This window comes from Capricornis sumatraensis, chromosome 21, assembly GCF_032405125.1.
Source record: "Capricornis sumatraensis isolate serow.1 chromosome 21, serow.2, whole genome shotgun sequence".
In the NCBI taxonomy this organism is placed as follows: domain Eukaryota; kingdom Metazoa; phylum Chordata; class Mammalia; order Artiodactyla; family Bovidae; genus Capricornis; species Capricornis sumatraensis.
The window spans coordinates 9,977,035-9,998,192 of NC_091089.1; the positions used below are offsets into that span (position 1 = coordinate 9,977,035).

The 21,158-nt window shown below is 45.2% G+C and overlaps 1 protein-coding gene across 1 annotated transcript in view; it reads left to right on the forward strand.

Moving 5' to 3' along the window:
- The first annotated feature begins 3,362 nt into the window (after positions 1 to 3,362).
- CD226 (CD226 molecule) overlaps positions 3,363 to 21,158 on the forward strand; it is a 58,321-nt gene continuing 40,525 nt past the window's right edge. Inside the window, exons 1-2 of the mRNA XM_068994014.1 lie at positions 3,363 to 3,408; positions 3,717 to 4,052. Of these exons, the coding sequence (XP_068850115.1) occupies positions 3,363 to 3,408; positions 3,717 to 4,052 (382 nt within the window). The remainder of the gene's footprint in view (positions 3,409 to 3,716; positions 4,053 to 21,158) is intronic.

Consider the following 21,158-nt stretch of genomic DNA (forward strand, 5'->3'; position numbering starts at 1 on the left):
GGATGTTGATCAATAGGGCGCATCCTTAGCAAAGTGTAGCAGCTGAACCTTATCTCCAGACCCATGTCTTTCTGTACCTTTAATTCACATCTGTGACCTCTAGGCCCCTTGAGTGTAGACGCTTCAGAACGCAAGTGCCCTCTGCTCTCTTCGCCTTTTAGTAAGTTGGCCTCGGATTCCTTGGGAATGAAGGGGTTACCACAAGTTTTTGTTCATGCACACCCCTTTCCCGGTCAGCCTCCTGCATTCCATAGTCCTCACTCCCTGGACGAGGAGGTTCACTGAGGGTCTTTCTGTCTTTCTGATGTGAAATGTAGATCATTTCCTTGATTCTTCTTGGTTCTACTCAGGCCCCACTTGCCTTCTCCACGTCCAGCCCCCAAATCTGTCATAGTTCTCAGTGGAATGGCTCTGATCAGTCATGATATCCTGGTGGTGTGGGAGAAAACAATGCCCAAACTAGAACAGGTTTTTGTTAGGAGTCGGGAGAGGAAGATGGGTGATGCTCAGCTCTCTTTCTAAGAATTTGAAGCAGACGATGTAACTCTAGTGTCTGAAATGCCTCCAACAGCTTCCACTTGTTCCTAGAATCGTATCAGAAGGTCTTCGAGGGCAAACAGCCTCATCCTGGCCTTCTGCACAGTCTAATCTCTTGTCATTTTCTGTCTCCCTCTGCCCTCAATGGCTTCAGCTGCCGTGACTTTTTACATTTCCTTCCGGAGCTGGGATTCTTTGTGCCATCAATACATGTCCCAGGAATCATGCTTGGTGCTGGAACAACAGTGGTAAAATAGCTGCCAAGTCTGAATTCCTCTCTGGATGTCATTTAAGACCCTTTGGATCCAGACCCAACTTCATTAGTGTCCCTTCCCAACCCTCTAGGCTGTAGTCACATCATTTCCTGAAAATGCCCTGTGTTATGCACTTTTATCTCCTCTTTCCATTTCTCTCTGTCTTTTTTTTAATGATATCATTCACATTTTTCTTTGGCTGTGCTTGTGAAATCTTAGTTCCCGACCAGGGATTGAACCCGGGCCCCATCGGTGAAAGCATCCAGTGCTAACCACTGGACTACCAGGGCATTCCCCCCTCTTCCCATTCTACTTGGAAAGTCTCATTCAGGTGGAAAAGCCCAGAAAGAGGTGCAGCTTTCCTATGAAATCTTCCCCAAATCTGATAGAATGAATTTGTTCCTCTTTGGGATGTCATAAAACTCGATCAAACAACTTGAATAGAAATGATTTAGTTTTGTTATCATAAATTGCTCCTTGCATTTGTCTGGTGCGATGTGTTATACATGACCGGAAGGCAGAGACCATTCTTGTATCTCCAGGACCTAATCAGGGTCCCTGAGACCTAATCAGGGCTCAGTAAAATTTTTGTCAAATTGTTTCATCAAATTACTTACAAAACAAAGATGACAGTTGCCTCATCGGACTAGGTCACAAAACAGTCATAGGCACAGAAGACAGAGGGGAAAGGTTTTGGAAAACAGAGTGCTCTGTAGACATAAGGAATCACTGTGCGGTATTATATGGACACGTCAGAGTTTTGTTCTGATTATCATTACCTTTTTTTTAAATAATTTTTTTTTATTCTGTTTGGCTATGCTGGGTCTTCACTGCTGTGCCGGGACTTCATCTAGGTGCTGAGGGCAGGGTGCCCTATGCAGGCTGCTCACAGTGGTGGCTTCTCTGATTGCAGATCACGGGCTCTGGGCGCTCGGGCTTCAGTAGTTGGGCTCCCGGCTCCAGAGCACAGGCTCAGTAGTGGTGGCGCATGGGCCTAGTTGCCGTGCTGCACGTGGGATTTTCCCAGACCAGGGATTGAACCTGTGTCTCCTGCATTGGCAGATGAATTCTTTACCCCTGAGCCACCAGGAAAACCCTATCATTACATTTCTGAGGTCACACTTGAAGTTCCCACATTAGTTACTGATGTGAAGGAGAAGACACATACTGGCGGACTTTGAATGGAATCATGTAGGCTCAGAGTCAGCATCAGGCAAAGGTGCCTTTAATGGTTCCTGCTCCCCATTTTCTCCATTTTTCACCCACGTTTTATTTCGACCCTTTCATCAGGGGGTCAGGTGCATTCTTCTTCATTGTCTCTTGTTACAGAGGCAATAATATATTTTCCCGCTGACATGGTAGTATGTTCCCAGCAACTTCTCAGGAAACTGATTATTGTTTTACAAGAGAAGGAGGAGAGCAATGATGCACCAACTAGGATTATGTAAGACAGGAGCATCAGGAGAAATTGGGTGAAGGGTACACAGACCCTCTCTGTACTTTTTCTGAAAATTCCTGTGCTGCTGCTGCTGCTAAGTCGCTTCAGTCGTGTCCGACTCTGTGCAACCCCACAGATGGCAGCCCACCAGGCTCCTCCATCCCTGGGATTCTCCAGGCAAGAACACTGGAGTGGGTTGCCATTTCCTTCTCCAATGCATGAAAGTGAAAAGTGAAAGTGAAGTCGCTCAGTCGTGTCTGACTCTTCGAGACCCCATGGACTGCAGCCCACCAGGCTCCTCTGTCCATGGGATTTTCCAGGCAAGAGTACTGGAGCGGGTTGCCATTACCTTCTCTGGAAACTTCCTGTGACTTTACAATTATTTCAAAATAAAAAGTTAAGTTAAAAACAACAACAACAACAGTGGATTTGTATATGACCTGAGCCACGTTCTGGAGGGCCTTCCGCAGTCCCTTAATTTACCCCCAAAGCAACTGCCTGAGGTCAACAAAGAGGCAGAGGTGACGGGTTGGCCGTGACCGTGGGCCGGTCATGCTGGTGGAGTTCAGGCCCTTCCCCACACCCCGGCAGACTCTGCTCCCGCCTCTTGTTATCAGTGCAGACTCCCCGGCCCTCCTTCCAGGGGGAACACCACCACCTCTTCTCCATCCACTGGCCTGCTTTGTTTTCCTTCATACACTCACCACCTCACCACACCCTGTACTTCCTTATTTTATTTTCTGTCTCCTCCCACTAGAAGGTAAGGTGCATGATGGCAAGGATTTTTATTTTTTTTTTTTTAGTTTATTGGTCCATCCTCATCAACTAGAGCAGAGCCAGGCACTGAGCACGCACTCAGACCACATTTGTTTGATGAATGAGTTTTTTGTAGAAAACGAAAGCTTGAAAATAAGCCATTTCCCCGAGAGAGATGTAATTCGAATCTACCCATCCTTGCACGCGAGCAAGCCTGACTTTGAAGCTCAGACCTTTTTTCCTGTGTTCACACTTCAGATAAAGAAGACGCTGCTGATAGGATCTGAGAGAAAGGAAGCAGTGCCGGGTGGCAGGGCTTTGCACATGACATTATAAATTGTCCTTCTAGAGACCAGCCTCCCCGACAGCTTCCAGAGATGGATCGCCTCACCCTCCTCTTGGCAATTCTTTATGTGTACACAGGTAACGATAATGTCTTCATTTAAAGAATTTACTCCTTTTTCAAGTCTTACACTGTGACACGTTCAGAATTTATGACGCTCTGGGTTGGTCTAGATAACTTCTCACTTGTTCAGAAAAACTACCAGTTGCGAATGCCAATAATCAGCGGTGGAAACCTTTTTAGGCTAAGGTAGAAACTGCCAGTCTTTACCCTGATTCCAATGTATTTATAAATATTCATAAGACTATCTTCCTAGGTCTAGAATAAGTTTCTGATATTTCTCTGGTGTTTCAGTCTAACTGAACTCATGTGATGACGTGTCTTTCAGCGCCATGTGAAGAGATTTTTTGGGACACGACTGTTAAACTTGCTAAGAATATGACCCTAGCATGTGTGTATCCATTAGCGGACACTGTAACCCAGACGGAGTGGTTCAAGATTAAGACGGAGAGAGAGTCGATGGCCATTTTCAACCCTGCATTCCATGGGATCATAAGAGAGGCCTACATTGATAGGGTCTACTTCTCAAATCACATCATGACCTCTCACGACATGACCCTGTCCTTCCACAATGCCTCTGAGGTGGACGTGGGCTTCTATTCCTGCTTCTTGCATACCTTCCCACACGGAACCTGGCAGAAGGTGATACGGGTGGTCCCGCCAGGTAAGTACGTTTTCGTTTACCTTTTCACCCACCTCCGATATTTGGTTCTATGAAGACCACGTAGAAACTGTGAAATGCCTTATCCCATTTTGGGGTCATTTCCCAGTTGCATTTCTAGATTCTATATTGTTGTTTCAAAGAAATAATACTGTGAATCAATTCCATTTTTCTTAATGTGCTATCATTTCGTGAATTCAGACGTCGTGGGAGAAAGCACAGGCTTTACCTTGTCTTGATGAGAAGTTGAACCTCAATGGAGCTGCTGTGGACAGTGTTTGGGTTCCGGGGCCAGTCGCCTGCTGTGTGGTGGTCCCATTTCCTTTTGCGAGACTCCAGGTGCTTCAGCTCTGTGCATTCAGTCCTTTCTGTGACAGCAAATCTGGGTTTATTAGTGAGTCCTGGGCAGGGTTCAAGCCCTGGCTCCTGTTTTCTCTTCACCCAAGTTTCACTAGAGAGGATGCTTTATAAGTTGCAAGCTGTCATTTCAGGAAGAATCGAATGAGCTCTTTAAGTGTTTCCTGCTGTGTCTGCCAGTGACTGTGGTTTAGTGCTTAGTGAGTGAGTGAGTCCTGTGAGGAATACCCACATGGATGGGGTATTATATTTGGAAAAACTCAGTTTTAAAGCCTTTACTTCCTTTATAACTTTGAATTAGCTGCTCAGTCTCTGAATCTCAGGTTCCTAAACAGCAGATTGAGTTAAGAGCTCCATTCTCTTTGTTGAATGGTTTAGGGATCAGATATGTAAAGAACTCGGTCCTCGATAGCCGGGGAATTATTATTATTGGTAGGTATTATTATTGCTTGTGCTTTTACTTTATTTTTTAAAATTTAAAAAGTTTTTCTCCTGTTAGTTTTGGCTGTGCTGATCTTCATGGCCGCATGGGCTTTCTCTAGTTGTGGTGAGCAGGGGCTGCTCTCTTGTTGCGGGGCACAGGGTCCTCCTTGCAGTGGCTTTTCTTGTGGCTCGTGGACCCTGGCACGCTGGTTCAGTCATTGCGATGAACAGGCCTGGTTGTTCCGTGGCACGCAGGTTCTTCCCAGACCAGGGCTCAAACCTGTGTCCCCTGCATCTGCAGGGGGATTCTTTACCACTGGACCACCAGGGTAGGCCTGTGCTTTTGATGCAAAATGACTAACGATGACATTTTTAGATAGACTTGGGAAAGCAAAAGTTCGGGACTATGTGTTTCCTGTCTGGTGTCTCTCAAGTTATATCCCAAACAGACTTCCAGCAGAGCACATCCTATACCACCTGATACAGTGCTCTCTTTTTAAGGAATCCATATTATAAACTAACAACTTACAGTCATATATAGGAATATCTAATGGTCAGGAGGTGAGACAAACTTTCATGTGTTAGTTTTCCCTTTCTCTTTAGGTGTAGCTAAGCTCAAGAACAATTCTGTGCATATGAATGAGCCTTACAGAGTGTCAGTCAGCAAAATCTCTCCTTAAATACTCACTTATTAAAGACCTCAGTCATCACTCAGACTCTCATTTGCTGGTGAAAGCTGTTAAAAGCTGTTTGCACGTCTTCAGTGTCTCATCCACTCTGATGAGCCATGCAGGTGGAGCAGGGGATGACAAGGGTCTTGGGGTGAGCTCTTGGACACACGGCCTGAACGACCTGGGCCAGAAACCGATATGCTTCCCCACCCTGCCTCGGGCGGCGAGATTTTGTAGTTTGGGTTCCAAGTCAGGTATTCTGATCTCTGTCAAAGAGCAGTCAACTGAAAACAGGTGCATCTGAAACTGACCCAACACTGTAAACCAGCCATACTCCAATGAAATGAGAAACATGAAAATACTGTGTTATGAAGCAGCAGCCAGGTAATATATTTTTCATGGGTGTATTTGAGATCTGTACAGACTATTCTGCTTCTTTCAAGGTCTTGATTCAATAAGATTTACTAGCACTGTCTTCTTTATATGAAAAAAAAAGTGCTTTGTATAAAGTTTGTATTTTTCTGTCTCTAGAACTGGCATGTCTATACCCAATTGTCTTAAAATAACCACTGTGAGTGAGAAAGGCTTTTCTTTAGAAAAAGAAAACAGAGCACTGGTTACTAGGGCGGGGAGGTGGGAAGTTGGGGAGATGTATGTTGGTCAGAGTACAAAGTTGAAGTTACATAGATGGAATCAGTCTAGAGACCCAATGTACAGTGCAAAGACCATAGTTAATATCATCATCTTGAACACTGGAGGTTTGCTAAGAGAGTAGATTTTGGGTGCTCTTCTCAACAACAACAGCAAAATGTAACTGTGTGGGGAGAAGATATGTGAATTAACTTGACTATAGCAATTATTCTACATATCATTTTGTGGTATAGGCCCTAAATATATACACTTTTTATTTGGAACGAAAACATGTAGCTTGACTTCTTCTGAAGTTTTAAGGATACAGGGTAGCACTATATTATTGAAAACTAAATTATGGTTGCCACCCCAAGGTAGGGTTTTTAGCATCATGTGTGAATGACTTCAGCAATATTTTCCCATTTCTCTCATCCAGATTTACTTCTCCCTGTTGCTATTTTGAAGAAAAGCGAGCTCTCTGCCGTATGGGACTTGTTCAGAAACTGGTGAGATTGTCAGTCAGTCACCAGTCAGAGAAAGGCCAATTCTCCTTGTTGCCGGAATTCTGATAATGGTATTCTTAAACATATTTTGCTGTTGTTTTTGATCATTTATATTTTTAAAGGATAGATTGCATTAACCACCCGGTGAGAGTATTTCATTCACTTTTGAGATTTGGAGGGTTTCATTTTTTCTTTTAAGCTAAGAATGATAGTGAATTTATAAAATATAGTAGCTATATTTCAAAATGAGTCTTAAATATACTTGAACTCTTCCATGCCTGCTTTATTTTTTAGAACTTATTCATTTATTTATTTTTGGCTGTGCTGGGTCTTCCTTGCCGTGTGTGGGCTTTCTCTAGTTGCAGGGAGCAGGGGCTCCTCTCTAGTTGCGATGTGTGGCTTCTCATTGCAGTGGCTTCTCTTGTTGTGGAGCCCTGGTGCTGGACCTGCAGGCTTCAGTCATTGCTCCATGGCACATGGAATCTTCCCTCACCAGGGGTCGAACCTATGTCCCCTACCTTGGCAGGGGGACTCTTAACCAGGGGACCACCAGGGAAGCCCCATGTGTGTTTTAGTACATGTCAGGGTCTACAAACATCACCTGCTTGTATAACATAGAGGGGTAGTTGATCTATTTAACAGTGAAAGATTGGACTCAGAATCCAGAGATCGTCATGTGTACAACAGATTGTAAGATCTTCAAAAAGATGAAAGAATTGAGCCATGTGCACTCTAAATATACAGATTTTTCCTCTTTACTGAAAGTTGACAGTGTGTGAGGAGCTCAGTCAACCTTACTGAGGTCTTCTCATTTAACCGCCCCTCCTTCCCACTTGGATGTAGATGTAACTTAGGTTTGCAGGTGAGGACACCGAAGGGAAGTGAGGTCTAGTGATCTGCCCAAGTTCTCAGGCTTTGTGTCCCCTGGATCGAGTTGCAAGTAGAGGACAGGAAGTGCTGGCTCAGGGGACACACGAGCAGGCGGGGGCTGAGGGGACACCCGTCATTGCTCGTCCCTGCTGTCCTTCTCCTCCTTGAGTTTTCAGAGCAGAGTGGAAGAGCACGTTGAACATCTCATTCTGGATAAATGATAGTTAGTGCAAAATTATGTGAAAATGTGCGTTCCTGTCAGAGCAGGCATTTCTTAATCAGTAACTGATTTAGAGCATTTAATGGCAAGAATGGCTACACTTATTTCAGTGCCTCATGGAAAAATATACTGAGGCATCTCAAGAGGGGACAGTTCAAAGGCAGCCCTTTCATGGAAGAGTTTGTGGAGGAAGTGGGGTTGTGGAGAAAATGACTGTGTAACCCATGTGTCTCTGGCTTCACTAGTCAGGGTGAATGTAGTTACACTGATGGAAATGTCCCCCCAAATGTGTCATGCACCCCCAAATACTCCACCAGCTAACTCTGACCAGGTTAGCTAACTCTGACTCATGCCAGGTGTGCATGAGGTAGATACTTGTCCTCTGGTTTAATGCTCATGAAACAAGGTGGGGGGCAGAGAGTACTGTTACATGTGTGCTCAGTTGCTCAGTCATGTCTGACTCTTGGCTATCCCACAAACTGTAGCCCATCAGGCTCCTCTGTCCATGGGATTTTCCTAGCAAGAATACTGGAGAGGGTTGTCATTTCCTTCTCCAGGGGATCTTCCCAACCCAGAGATTGAACTCGCATCTCATGCATGGGGAGGTAGGTTCTTTACCACTGTGCCTCCTGGGAAGTCCAAATACAGCTGAGGAAACCAAAGGGTCATTAGCCAATTCAAGGTTGTCAAGTTGCAACACCAGGGTGAGACCAGGTGGTATTTTCAAAGAATGAGAGGAAGGAGAACCAGATGCTGGCAGAGTGGGTGTGAAAAAGTAGGCTCAGGATAAACAGGTCCTGCTGGACCTGGAGGACTTGGAAGGATCTTTTAAAAAATTATGATATGATTGCTGTACAGTATGATATCAGCTGGGCTTCCACGGTGGCTCAGATGGTAAAGAATCTGCCTGCAACCCTGGAGACCCGGGTTCAACCCCTGAGTCGGGAAGATCCCCTGGAGATGGGAATGGCAACCCACTCCAGTATTCTTGCCTGGAGAATCCCATGGACAGAGGAGCCTGCTGGGTCCATGGGTTCACAAAGAGCTGGAACACAACTGAGGGACTAACACACACACACACACACACACGATGTAAATCACAGGTGTACAGTGTAGTGATTCACAGTTTTTAAAAGTTATGCCTCATTTATGGTCCTTAAACAATATTGGCAATATTCCCCTGGTGGCTCAGATGATAAAGAATCTGCCTGCAATCCAGGAGACCCAGTTGATCCCTGAGTCAGGAATATCCTCTGGAGAAGGGAATGTCTACCCGCTCCAGTATTCTTGCCTGGAAAATTCCATGGACAGAGGAGCCTGGCGGGCTACAGTCCATGGGGTCATAAAGAGTCAAACATGACTGAGCAACTAATACTCCCTGTGTTGTACAATATATCCTTGTAGCTTATTTAATACATGATACATTTTTACAAGGAATTTTTTAGCATAGCCTGGGGGAGGGAAAGAGAGAAAATGGAGGGAAAAAAGGGGGGGTGCTGATGGCCAGGAGAAGGGCGTGGGGAAGTCTGATTCAGGCAGACGGAGACTGGATGTTGTGTCAGGAGGGCAGAGCTCCACGTCTCACCTGGGCTTCATTCGGGGCCCCTCACCGCCTGAGAGGCGGCCTCGAGGTCACAGAAGGAACTGTAACGGTGGGACCCTCTCTCTGCGCTCACAGCAGAGGTTGTCTGTGGGCCCAGGTAAGGTTTTATACAGTAGATTCTATGTTTAAAAAAAGGAGCCAAAGCCCACAGAGCAGCAGAAAGTTAGAGAAGAGCCTGGAAAGATTGGATGGCCCAATGTCGCTGTGCCTGATGGAGTTTGAACTTGATTCTGCAGTGTAGACTGTCGGAAGTCTCTGAATGTTTTCAGAGGGAGGCACATAATAATACAGTTTTTTTCCTCATCACCTAGGTTAAACTCACTGCAGCCTTATAGAAGGGGAAGAGTTGAAGGGCAGGTGAACAATTATTAATAGTATTTTATGAGTTGGAACGCTTATCCACAGGTGGTAGGAGTGCAAGTTGGTGGATCTGTTGTGTTACTGGTGATGGTAATACTCAGGGCAGTTCAGAGAAACAGTCAATACCGTGTGTCATGTGACTTTGGATAGCGCAGGGCGGGCCAGCAGAGGGAGGCCCAGGAGGACTCGGTGATGCTGCAGATGCTGTCGGAAAGCAGCCTGCTGAAGGCGGGAGCGGGGCGGGCTTTTTCTTGTATTCAGAACTTCAAGTGATTGGATGAGGCCCACACACATTAGGGAGACCAATCTTCATGCTCAGCAGTCACCATTTTAAATGTTAATCTTAACCAGAACTGACTCATTGGAAAAGACCTTGATGCCGGGAAAGACTGAGGGGCAAAGCAGAAGAGGGTAACAGAGGATGGAGATGGTTGGATGGCATCAATGATTCAATGGACATAAACCTGGGCAAACTCCGGGAGATGGTGAAGGAGAGGGAGGCCTGGAGTGCTGCAGTCTGTGGGGTCACAAAGAGTTGGATACAACTTGGCAACTGAACAACAACTTAACCAAAACCACTCTCCAGATTAATACCCTAAATTAGCCATCACATTTATTTGGAAAACGATACTGCTTTAGTTAAAGAAGGCTTCCCCGGTGGCTCAGATGGTAAAGTGTCTGCCTGCAGTGGGGGAGACCTGGGTTCGATCCCTGGGTTGGGAAGATTCCCTGGAGAAGGAAATGACAACCCATTCCAGTACTCTTGCCTGGAAAATCCCACGGACTGAGATGCTCCTCAGAGCCTGGTAGGCTACAGTCCATGGGGTCGCAAAGAGTTGGACACGACTGAGCGACTTCACTTTACTTTAGTTAAAGAACCCGATTCCTAAGACCTAATCATTCCACCCCACTGTGTATTCGGGGGATTGCCCACATGTAGGAGAAATGCCTGAGAAGGTTTATGTAGCAGGTTGCTGTGACAGCCTACAAATGAATGACTGATCATGGTGCTCCCCGACCAGGATGAATTTGGGGAGCATCACGTGAAAGGAAAAAAGCAAGAGTTTCCGGAGAATGCATAGGGTACAGTTCCTTTCCTTTATAGTTTAGAAACTTGCAGAACTAAGCGATATGTTACTTAGAGATGCACATGTGTGCTGAAACTGAGGAAAGCGGGTTCCGAGGCACAGCCTGGAAAGAGATGGAGTCAGGGAGAGACACGAGGGTCTTCAGAGTTCCCAGTCAGGTGTTTTTCTTATCCAGGAACTTTGTTTCCCATCTGTCTTAAAAATGTTTTATGAAATTCCTCTCATCTATTGAATTTCTAATAATAATAATAATAAACAGTGAAGAAGAATGCACTTGCGATTTTGAGCAGTTCACAGATAATTAATTATCTAAATTAAGGGTGGAATCTTCATTCTGATTTGGGCTGGAGGTCCAGAAGAGGGAAAACGGTCCAAAGTTTTATGATCCAAGGGCTGAAAAATGATGGTTTCATTTAAAAAGATGGAAACTTAGGAGATGGCTTGTCTTGTAAGAGAGGAAGTAACTGCAAATGGTTTCAAATACATTGAGTTGAAAAGTAGCCTTTGACCAGTTAATTGGTTGGGATTATGGAAGAGAAAACAAAGAAAGTTGAGGACTGAAGACATTTGGATGATCACCCAGCACATGTGAAGACGGTGCTTAACCAATCAAGTTCTTGTGGGTGGGAGGAAGCTGAGACCATCGCATCAGAGGATGGTCACACTGAAGCTGGTGGGGAGCATTCGTGTTAAAGACTGGAGAGGGCTGGGGGTGGGGAGGGGGGAGTGGGGGACACTCGAGAGCAAGACGGGGGCTCTTGGTGTGGAAGCTGCTGTGTCCACAGCAGAGGTGCCCTGTGTTGCTGCATCATGCAGGCTCCTGACCCTGTCTTCTTCGGCACTCCAGCCCTGCCTCCTCCCATCTCAGCTCGGACAGTGAGGGTGTTCCTCACTGTCTCCTTTCTGGTTTTGTTCTTTCCTGGGTGGGATGAGACTCCCTGTATGTCGTCCATGCTTGGCCTTAGATGGGTCTTATCGCTACGCCCATCAATGTCAATATTTGCTCTTGTCTTGCCAGTTGGTTTTTCTAAAGTTGGGGTATCTCAGGATTTAAATTTTGTTTAAAGCTGGAAATGGGCAAGTGGCCCAGATCTGGCAGGTAGACCTGGCTGGGCTGATTTGTGGGACTGACATCACTCATTCACTAATTCACTCATCACAGCTTTATTGACAGCCTGCCCTATTCAAGATAACGTCTGTGCCTGGAAAGCCAGAGAGACATGATCTTAGCCCTAAACCATCCACAGAGTATTAGGGGAGACAGAAGTTGTGTATTGCAAATTATAATTTAAAGCGAAGAGTAAGTGCTATTTACTTTCAACTGGGAAATTCAGGATAAATTTCCTGGAAATGGGGAATTTGAAGTTCACCCTGATGGAGGTAAATTTGAATATTTGGATAAGGAGATAGTAGCATTCAGGAGAATCACTTCAAATATTATCTAAAAAATAGACAACTTTGGCTCTGCTTTAACCCACTTTGCAAGACATCACCTAGGCATGGGCTTCCCTGGTGGCTCAGATGATAAAGGCCTGCAATGCGGGAGACCCGGGTTCGATCCCTGGGTCGGGAAGATGCAGTTTATTCTGGTTTACAATTCATGGCTTGGTTTATTTCAGCGTGTTGTTGACTTAACGCTTCAAGAGGCATAGGAATCCAGATGTATTTGGAAATTATATTTTACAATCTATCTCAAGATATTTTCATACTCTCATTTCAGCTGGTGTGTTATCTATCCCAAATTCAGAAGAAAGGAAGAAAACAGAGAAACTGACACCACCTTATATATTAGTGACAAGAGATGGAGGAGGAGACTTAGTCTAAAAGGCTTCTTTGTCTATCAGTGGTAATTCCAGACCGGACTAAGAGGCCATGGGAAAGGGTCTTTCTTACTCTCCCATTACAAGTGTCACCAGGACACACCAGCAAGTCTCATCCCTGCTGGATTATTTCAGTTTTGCCCATCAGATGCATCGCTCTTGCTTTGAAGTTGGGTTTTTTTGTTTGTTTAAGTGAGGTAGAAAAATAAGAAATTCTTTCATATTTACTATTGAAAGGATTAACAAATTATTACTAATAGATAATAATAAATGATATTAATAAATACCAAACTCTCTTAAGGTTCATTCTTACAAGCTCAGAAGTAAGTCATGAATGTTTCCCCATCTATACAGCTGTGTGTTGTACACATATATGAGAAGAAAAATGGGTTCTCTAAAATGTTACATTTCAGTAGTTTTTCATTTAAGGAAGGGAAAAAGATATTAAATAGTGTCAGTAAGAAATAGCCAGCTGAGGAAAGCAGAAATATTTTAAAGGCTGAGAAATCTCACTCCTTAATGAAATAAAATAGCAGATAGAGAGACAGACGATAAAGAGCATCTTAAGAAGTGTGAAGAGCAAGTTCACGGTCACTGCACTTCTCAAGGGTGAAATTAATGGGAGCCTGAAAAGTGGAACGGTCGCCAGTATGCAGGCTATGCTTGCTTCTGTTGACTCTCTCTCTGGTTGCTAAACCCAGAGGAGATGCTTGAGATATACCATGAGATTCAACTCTTGGCCTTTGGGGTAGAGCTCTGTAATCAAAAATCAAAAAGGGAGACATAAAAAATGACTCTGAAACAAGGCTATACGGATTTGTATACAAAATTAAACTCAACAGTTGAGTGGCTGGTGAAGTTCAATTTTGTTGTTTCCCAGTTGCTCAGCTGTGTCCGACTCTGTGCAACCCCATGGACGGCAGCACGCCAGGCCTCCCTGTCCTTCATCATCTCCCCGAGTTTGCTCACACTCATGTCTGTTGAGAGGCATCCCGTCCTCTGCCTCGGTTTTAATGAGAGTAGTTTTTTCTGTTCATCCATCCCAGGGCACAGACCTCTCTCCAGGGTGTTGCCTGCGAGCCCTGTGGGGTCACTCGGTCCCTCCCACTCCGCTAGGTGTCTGCATCCCAGGAGAGAATGGTCACTGCAGGCTTGTGGGAAGATGCACCCAGGCCATCCAGAGCAGGGGAGGCCGCTGGCTGCGCTGCTTGCCTGCAGGCTTTTTTGTTGAATTCACAAGCCCTCTCCTTCCTTGAGCAGCTGCTCTCCTTTCCCGGGGTGGGGTGGCTTTGACCTGATTTTGGAAGATGCGCTCCAGCTTGCCCGCGGCCCTCGGAAATCGCCTTAGTGCCTACAGACACATAGCTCTCGGGTTTTCCTCCTCCAGCTCACACCTCTTCTGTTGCTCGTGACCACAGCCCTTCTCTCCTCAGCACTCAGATGGCTGCCAACCGCAGCCTCTGGAACACACTTCCTCTGCCGAGTGGGTGCTGCTGGCGTGCGGGTGTGAGTGCAGGGTGGGGACTGTGGCTTCAAGTGTGAGTAAGAGCCACCCCCTCCCCTACCCCTGGGTTAACTGGAACCTCCTCAACCCACACATGCTGAGACCCTCCCCTGCACCATCTCAGCTTTAGATTCTTAAAAAAAAAAAAAAAAAAAAATTCCTCCCATCAAAGGGTGAGAAGGTGTGTTCACTGCACCTTTGCTCAGAAGCTTCTCATAGGATTAGAGGTGGTGTCAGGGACCTTCAAAGAAACCTTATGGGGACAGGCATCCCGACAGTACTGACTGAGTATAAAATGATACTTTTGCATTTTATTAGATAAAAATGCTGGATTTCAGATGTTTAAAAGCAGAGAAATGAAAATAAATAACTGAAGCAAGGGGAAAGGTCAAGCTCTCAGGGCCAGAGGCCTGGGACTTTGCAACCCACTGTTTCTTTGAGCTGATGCTGGGGCAGGGAGCTGGTTTAGTGTAGACAGAAAAGTCACTTGGTCTCTAAGCTCTGCCTTTGGTTTTTGTTTTCATTTAGTTTTTGTAGGGAGGGGAGGTCACAAGCAGGATGGTTCTTCTGTTCCTTCAGGCACATTTCTGGAGACAGTTAAGATTTTGAAACCGTTAAGAATTTTAAAGTTTATCAAGTCCATCCTTCAGGGATCAATGCGAAATTATTCCCCCAGGCACCATCTCTTCTCCTTACTCCACAATAGTTTTAATTAAATAACGTAGCTGATGGGGCTTCTGCTACTTCCCTGGAGAGATTATTCACTACCCAATAAATCTCAATGTGAGAAAATTTTCCCTGACTTCAGCTATTTAACCCACTTACATTAAAAAAAAAAAAGTCTTCATAATCTGCCTAGAGAGAAAGACCCATGTTCCATAGAAGATTGATAGAGAAAGCTTTCTAAGGACGAAGATATTAGATGCAGAATTCACATTTAATAACTCTGTAAATAGCCACATGCGTCATACCTGCTGGGCTTGGTGGGGCCGGTGAGGATGGTGTCTGAGCATGAATTCTGTGGGCATCTCTGTGCGCCATTTAACTACTGGAATACTTAAGGAACTTAACAGTCTCATTTCGGCAGATTACCTCTTAAGACCATATTTGTCCCATTTCTCGCCAGGCTACGTGAAATCTTGTATGCTATTAATACCAACACTGGCATTTCCAGAATAGTGTACTGAAGGGGCATGCCTGTGTATAAAATTTCCTTCTTGACATAGAAAGACCCCAAGACTTCAGAAAGTTGTAGATCATCTACCTAATCCATTCCACTAATGGAGAGAGTACATTTATTTCTTTTTACAAACTGGATGCTACTGTTGAAAGTGGATGCACCTACCATTTTACATCTGAGAAGCAGCCAGGGATTCCATACTTGTCTCTGAGGCAAAGCTCAGTGACGTTAGCATATGTCCCCAAATGAGATTATTTTGTATCCCATTAGCTTGTGACACCACAATTCTCAAGTTATGTCCCTGCTATCTTTTAAGAAACATAGTTGCTCATTTAAATAAGTAAATAGCATATTTATTTGACATAGGACTTGCTTCTTCTTCCTCCCATTTTCCTGAAATCCTACAAATGTTTCCAGAAAGAATGAATATTTAATAAGATGGAAGCATTTCTAATCACGGGTATTGTGTTTCTTTAAGCTGACACAGTGTTTGAATTTTTATTCTTAACACAGTCCTGACTATTATGTTTTCAGTGAAAGTAGTGCAACTGAACCAGAGGGCTAGTTATTATACCTTATTGTTGAAATGACACTTTGAGGTGTTCTTCTTTTATTGGGTGAATGTTGATAACAGTAATTTAAAGCATTTTAAGACCTCTCTGAAGATATTGAATAGACATTTACAGTTTGCTGTGAGGAGAAGGAGAATTGAGTAAGAAGGTCATTATTTTCGAGAAGTTTATAATCTCAGACGGGAAGTAGGTCCTATGCGTTATGTAAACACCTGGACCAAGTGACCGTGATGTCCGGTGGAAGTTGATGAGTAGCGGAGAATAACATGTGGGGACTAGCTTACAGCTTGGGGGACCTTGAAAGCTGTCTGCACCAACAGGGAATCTAGGTATGATTCCAGAGGAAAATGCATCATGGGAAAAATCCCATAAAAGGGAAACACTCTTTGCATTTGGGGCAAATGAAAAATACATTCAATCACAGGAGTGGAGGAAGGGCAGTAGTGGAAGGTGTAGCTTTGAACTTCTTCGGTGTTTAATAAAGTTTCCAAACCATGGAAGTGGCACGTCAGTCATGATTGCAGCCATTATTTGGGACCATTACTGTGGCAGGCGCGTGTGGGATCACTTAGAGGCAGGACAAGGAGAAGACTTGGGAGACTAGGAAGCAAGGGCAGGGAGTGTGCATGGCCCACCAGTGCAGTCTTCACGGGGTCTCTGTTTACCTCCCTAAATCACAACCAGATAAAGCTCTCCCCTCCTCAGGTGCCTGCTTCCCGCCCCTTTCCAGCTTTCCTTCAGTACATAGTTATGGAATGTTGGCTGTGTGAGGTTTGAGGGTACACAGAAATGTCCCAGTCTCTGATTTCCAGCTTAGGGATCATTTTTAATGGCATTCAATATACAGAAGAGGTGCTGGTAGTAACAGGGTGGTGGGGATAGTAGTGTGTGTGTGTGTGTGTGTGTGTGTGTGTGTGTGTGTGTGTGTGTGTGTGTTGGAAGAATGGTTGTTGGCAGGGGAGGGGGTCATTCAGGAAGCCTCAGAGAACAAAAGATGCTTGAGCTTACTCATAGAGGGAGGTTAGAAACCTCTTAGGTTGGAGGATGATTGAGCTGTTTGCAGGACAGCCCTCCTGCTAGAGGGAGCTCATGCTAATAGTTGTTGCTGTTCCGTTGCTTAGTCATGTCCGACTCTTTGCCACCCCATGGACTGCAGCATGCAGGCTTCCCTGTCTTTCACTATCTCCCAGAGCTTGCTCAAACTCATGTCCATCGAGTCAGTGATACCATACAGCCATCTCATCCTCTGTCGAACCCTTCTCCTGCCCTCAATCCTTCCCAGCATCAGGGTCTTTCCCAACGAGTCTGTTCTTCGCATCAGATGGGCAAAGCACTGGAGCTTCAGCTTCAGCATCAGTCCTTCCAGTGAATATTCAGGGTTGATTTCCTTTAGGATGGACTGGTTGGATCTCCTTGCAGTCCAAGAGACTCTCAAGGGTCTTCTCCAACACCACAGTTCAAAAGCATCAAGTGGAAGGGGGTTTCATGTTTGGGAACACATGTAAGAATTAAAGATTTTAAAATTTAATAAAAAAAAAAAAAAAAAGCAAATTGAGACTGTATGATTGGGTGCCAGGCGGCTGAGTTAGGCCAGAGTGTAAATTAGTTTAAATGGCTAGTGATACCCAGGGGCAAGCCTGGAGGGGCAGAGAGCAGCACAGAAGAAATTTATTTTGTTTTCTGCAGGGGTTCCAGGTTTTGATTTGGAGGGAGTGGGGGCAGTTTTCAGAATACTCGACTTGGAGCTGTGTGTGCAAGGCCTCATTCGGGCTTAGACTGCAGCTTTTTTGCTGTGGGGCGGGAGCGAGGGTTCACTCTGGTTCCATCTTTGTGTCACAACCATACTCCATTCTAAGGGGTTCTACTTTATTTTCTTTTAGGCAATGAGGAGCCATTAAGAATTTTGATTAGTTGAATGGTTTGCAACTTAGAGAAATCAGACAAGAGTCTACAGGGGGTTAGAGGTGAGGGGGAAGGATGAGGCACATTCCCCCCAAATTTGTATATTGAGGCCCTGACCCTCTGTACCTCAGAAGGCGACTGTATATGGAAATCGTCTGTAAAGAGAGAACCGAGCTCAGATAACATCGCTGGAGTGGGCCTTAATCCAGTATGACTGCTCTCCTGAAAGAAGAGGACATTGGGATACAGACACACGCAAAGCCACGGCCATGTGAAAACCCGGGGAGGGAGGCCTCAGGAGGAAGACGGCTGACTTCCTGCCTCCAGCCTTGTGAGAGCACAGAGCTCTGTGGTTTAAGCCACCCAGTCCATGGCAGACTCATGCAGCAGCTAGAGAAACAGGTCAGACCACTGAGGCTGCTGAACTGGGGCTGAAGCAGAGGGGGCATATTCAAGAGAGAGTCTCCTTTTCCTTTTGGTTCTTTAACAGTTATTTTTTTTTTATTTTACTGGAGGATAATCGCTTTACCGTGCTGTTAGTTTCTGCTGTCCTACAGCGTGGGTCAGCTGTGTGTATACATACGTCCCCTCCTCCGCGGGGCTCTCTCCCTCCCCAGCCCAGCCCACCTTCTGGGTCATCACAGAGCACCGGGTGGAGCTCCCTGTGTTTATAGCAGGTTCCCACGAGCTATTTTACACCGGTAGGATATGGAGTCTCTTTCTAGTGTGCTTCTCATTATTTTGAGTTCTTCCCTTCCCAAAGAGTCAAAACTTATATTTTTAAAAAAAACAAAGAAACATTGCCGCTGCCAGCCCTTTGGCTTAGACATTGCTGGAGCACTGCCCCCCCACCTCCCACCATGCACTTTGCGAGGACTTTGTTCACCTGCCACTCCTGGCTCTCATTGTGTCTCTATCCTAAGCTGTGTTTCCCAACACACACTCTCCTATCGCTCCCAGAAGAGAGACACACAGTGGCTTCGTAATCTGTGTCTGACATTCTCATATCAAAAGGCTCTATTTCTAATATCAGCCCCCCCCACTCCTGCCCCCATCACTGATTCTTCCTCTTACTGCTCTATTTCCTTAAGTACTTGGCTGTTTCTGACTGTGTGCTGCTCATCACTCTTCATAAAGCGTTGCCGGTTCTTCTCTGAATGCAGGGACCTTCATTCATAGAGGCGTTATCCTGGATTGCTTTAGTCTGTATAGAGCACCCATGTAATGGGAATTTTGACAGAAAATTCACATGAGAACTGGCTTGTGCTTTATAGCTACTCAAGGATTTTCTTTGTTTCCATGGTCTCCTAGGCGTGTGGATGAGGCCAGGTTTAGTTCTGGTTCATCCTCACCACGAGGGTGTGCCCCCTCAGGCCTCTCAACAGGGGGGTCTTCCCGATTCCCCTGCGGGGAGACCCTGGGCCGTGACATCCATGTCCCTTGCGTTGTGTGAGGCTGAGTCAGAGCCCCAGTCTGCTGAGTACCGCCAGTGTGCTTCTCCCACATTCTGACCTCCCCAGTTTCTTACATGCTGCTAGATTGCTCCTGGTGACTCCCATGCTGTCAGAAATTTGGTGCTTTTAAGATAGTTTAAATCATGCAGCACACCTGTTTCGGTTTTAGTAGGAGGCTGAGTGCTAACAATGGAGCTTGGTATTTTACTAGAAATATCTGCATCTCTAAAAGAAATCAGTCCTGAATATTCATTGGAAAGACTGGTGCTGAAGCTGAAGCTCCAATACTTTGGCAACCTGATGTAAAGAACTGACTTATTAGAAAAGACCCTGATGCTGGGAAAGCTTGAAGGCAGGAGGAGAAGGGGGTGACAGAGGACGAGATGGTACATGAGTTTGAACAAGCTCCGGGAGTTGCTGATGGACAGGGAGGCCTGGTGTGCTGCAGTCCATGGGGTCACAAAGAGTCAGACACAATTGAGCAACTGAACTGAACTGAACTGACGTTTCTAAAAATAAACTCACCCCCCAATCTGTTCTTCTCCCAGTCTCTGTCACTGGAGTCACCATCTCTGGTTCTTTTCTTTTTACCTTATTTTCTCTCATTCTTCTTATTTAAGAGGCTAGACTTTCAAAAGAAGTATCTCATCCTTGTATCTCTATCCATATTACGCTATTATTTCTCACCTCTATGTATTTTTTAAAAAGTTTATCTAGATGTGTTTACGTGAAGGTCTGACCTGAGTAACATAACCCGTCATCTTCCCAGAATGACAGCATCGTTGCCCCTGATTTTGGCTTCTGGACCTGCCAGGACTGTTTCCAGTTATCTGTGCTCTACGTGCAGATAAGGGGTATGTGACCTCCTTCATTGGTGATCACCCCCAGATGAGGCAGGCAGTCTGCTTAGCCTCCCTGTTTCTGGGAATGAGCTCAGATAGTGACTGTGCAACAGGAGAGCTGTGGAGTGAATGTTGGGTGTGAAGAAGGAGGAGGGCACTGGAGTGGTTCCTGGTTTTAACCTGAGATCCTGGGCAGATAATGCTGCCATTTCCTGAACTGGGGTGTATGGGGTGAAGGGATGGTCTAGGGTGGGGCTGAGTGGTTTAATTCTGGACATCCGAGAGAAGCTCTCTCTTGTAGGCAGGAAGATTTTGAATCAGAGCCCAAGAGAGAAGTTGGGTTGGAGATGTAAGTGCAGTGAAGCCCTGAGTATGCAGAGCTTTGTCTGGTGATTCTTTTACATCAGTAACTGTGGTTTATTAAATGTTTATTACACAGCAGCCCTGGGCAGGGTTAAAGGCTTTACATGGATTCTTTCATTTAATCCTTGAAATACCCCATGAAGTAGATAGTCTTAATATAGAATTTTGAAAATGCATTAAAGCAGAAAGTGAAGGACAAACCATGAGAGTGTAGGGAGAAAAAGAACTTAGCACATAAAGGTGACTTGGTAAAAGAGTGTTTGGTGGACAGGAAAAAAGTATTTATTCTAGAGACAATTATGTGAAACAGAATGCCCTCTTCTGAATAACTTCCTGAAGTGTGAAGTTCTTTCCTGGGTGGTAAGTAAAGATTTGATTTTCCCAGGTGGCACAGCGATAAAGAATCCGCCTGCCAGTGCAGGAGATGCTGGTTTGATCCTTGGGATGGGAAGATCCCCTGGAAGAGGAAATGGAAAGCCCCTCCTGTATTCTTGCCTGAGAAATCCCATGGACAGAGGAGCCTGGTGGGCTACAGTCCATTGGGTCGCAAAGAGTCAGACACCATGACTGAGCAACTAACTTTCACTTTACTTTCTTCATATATAAAAGAGAGTTTGGAGTACCTTGAGGTGTAGTTTTTTCCCTAAATAATTTAGTTATTTATATTAACTTCATTCTAAAAGATAGGGTAGATTATTTCTTTTTTACCCCCAAAGTTTTCTTTCCATTGGGCATTTATTAAAATGT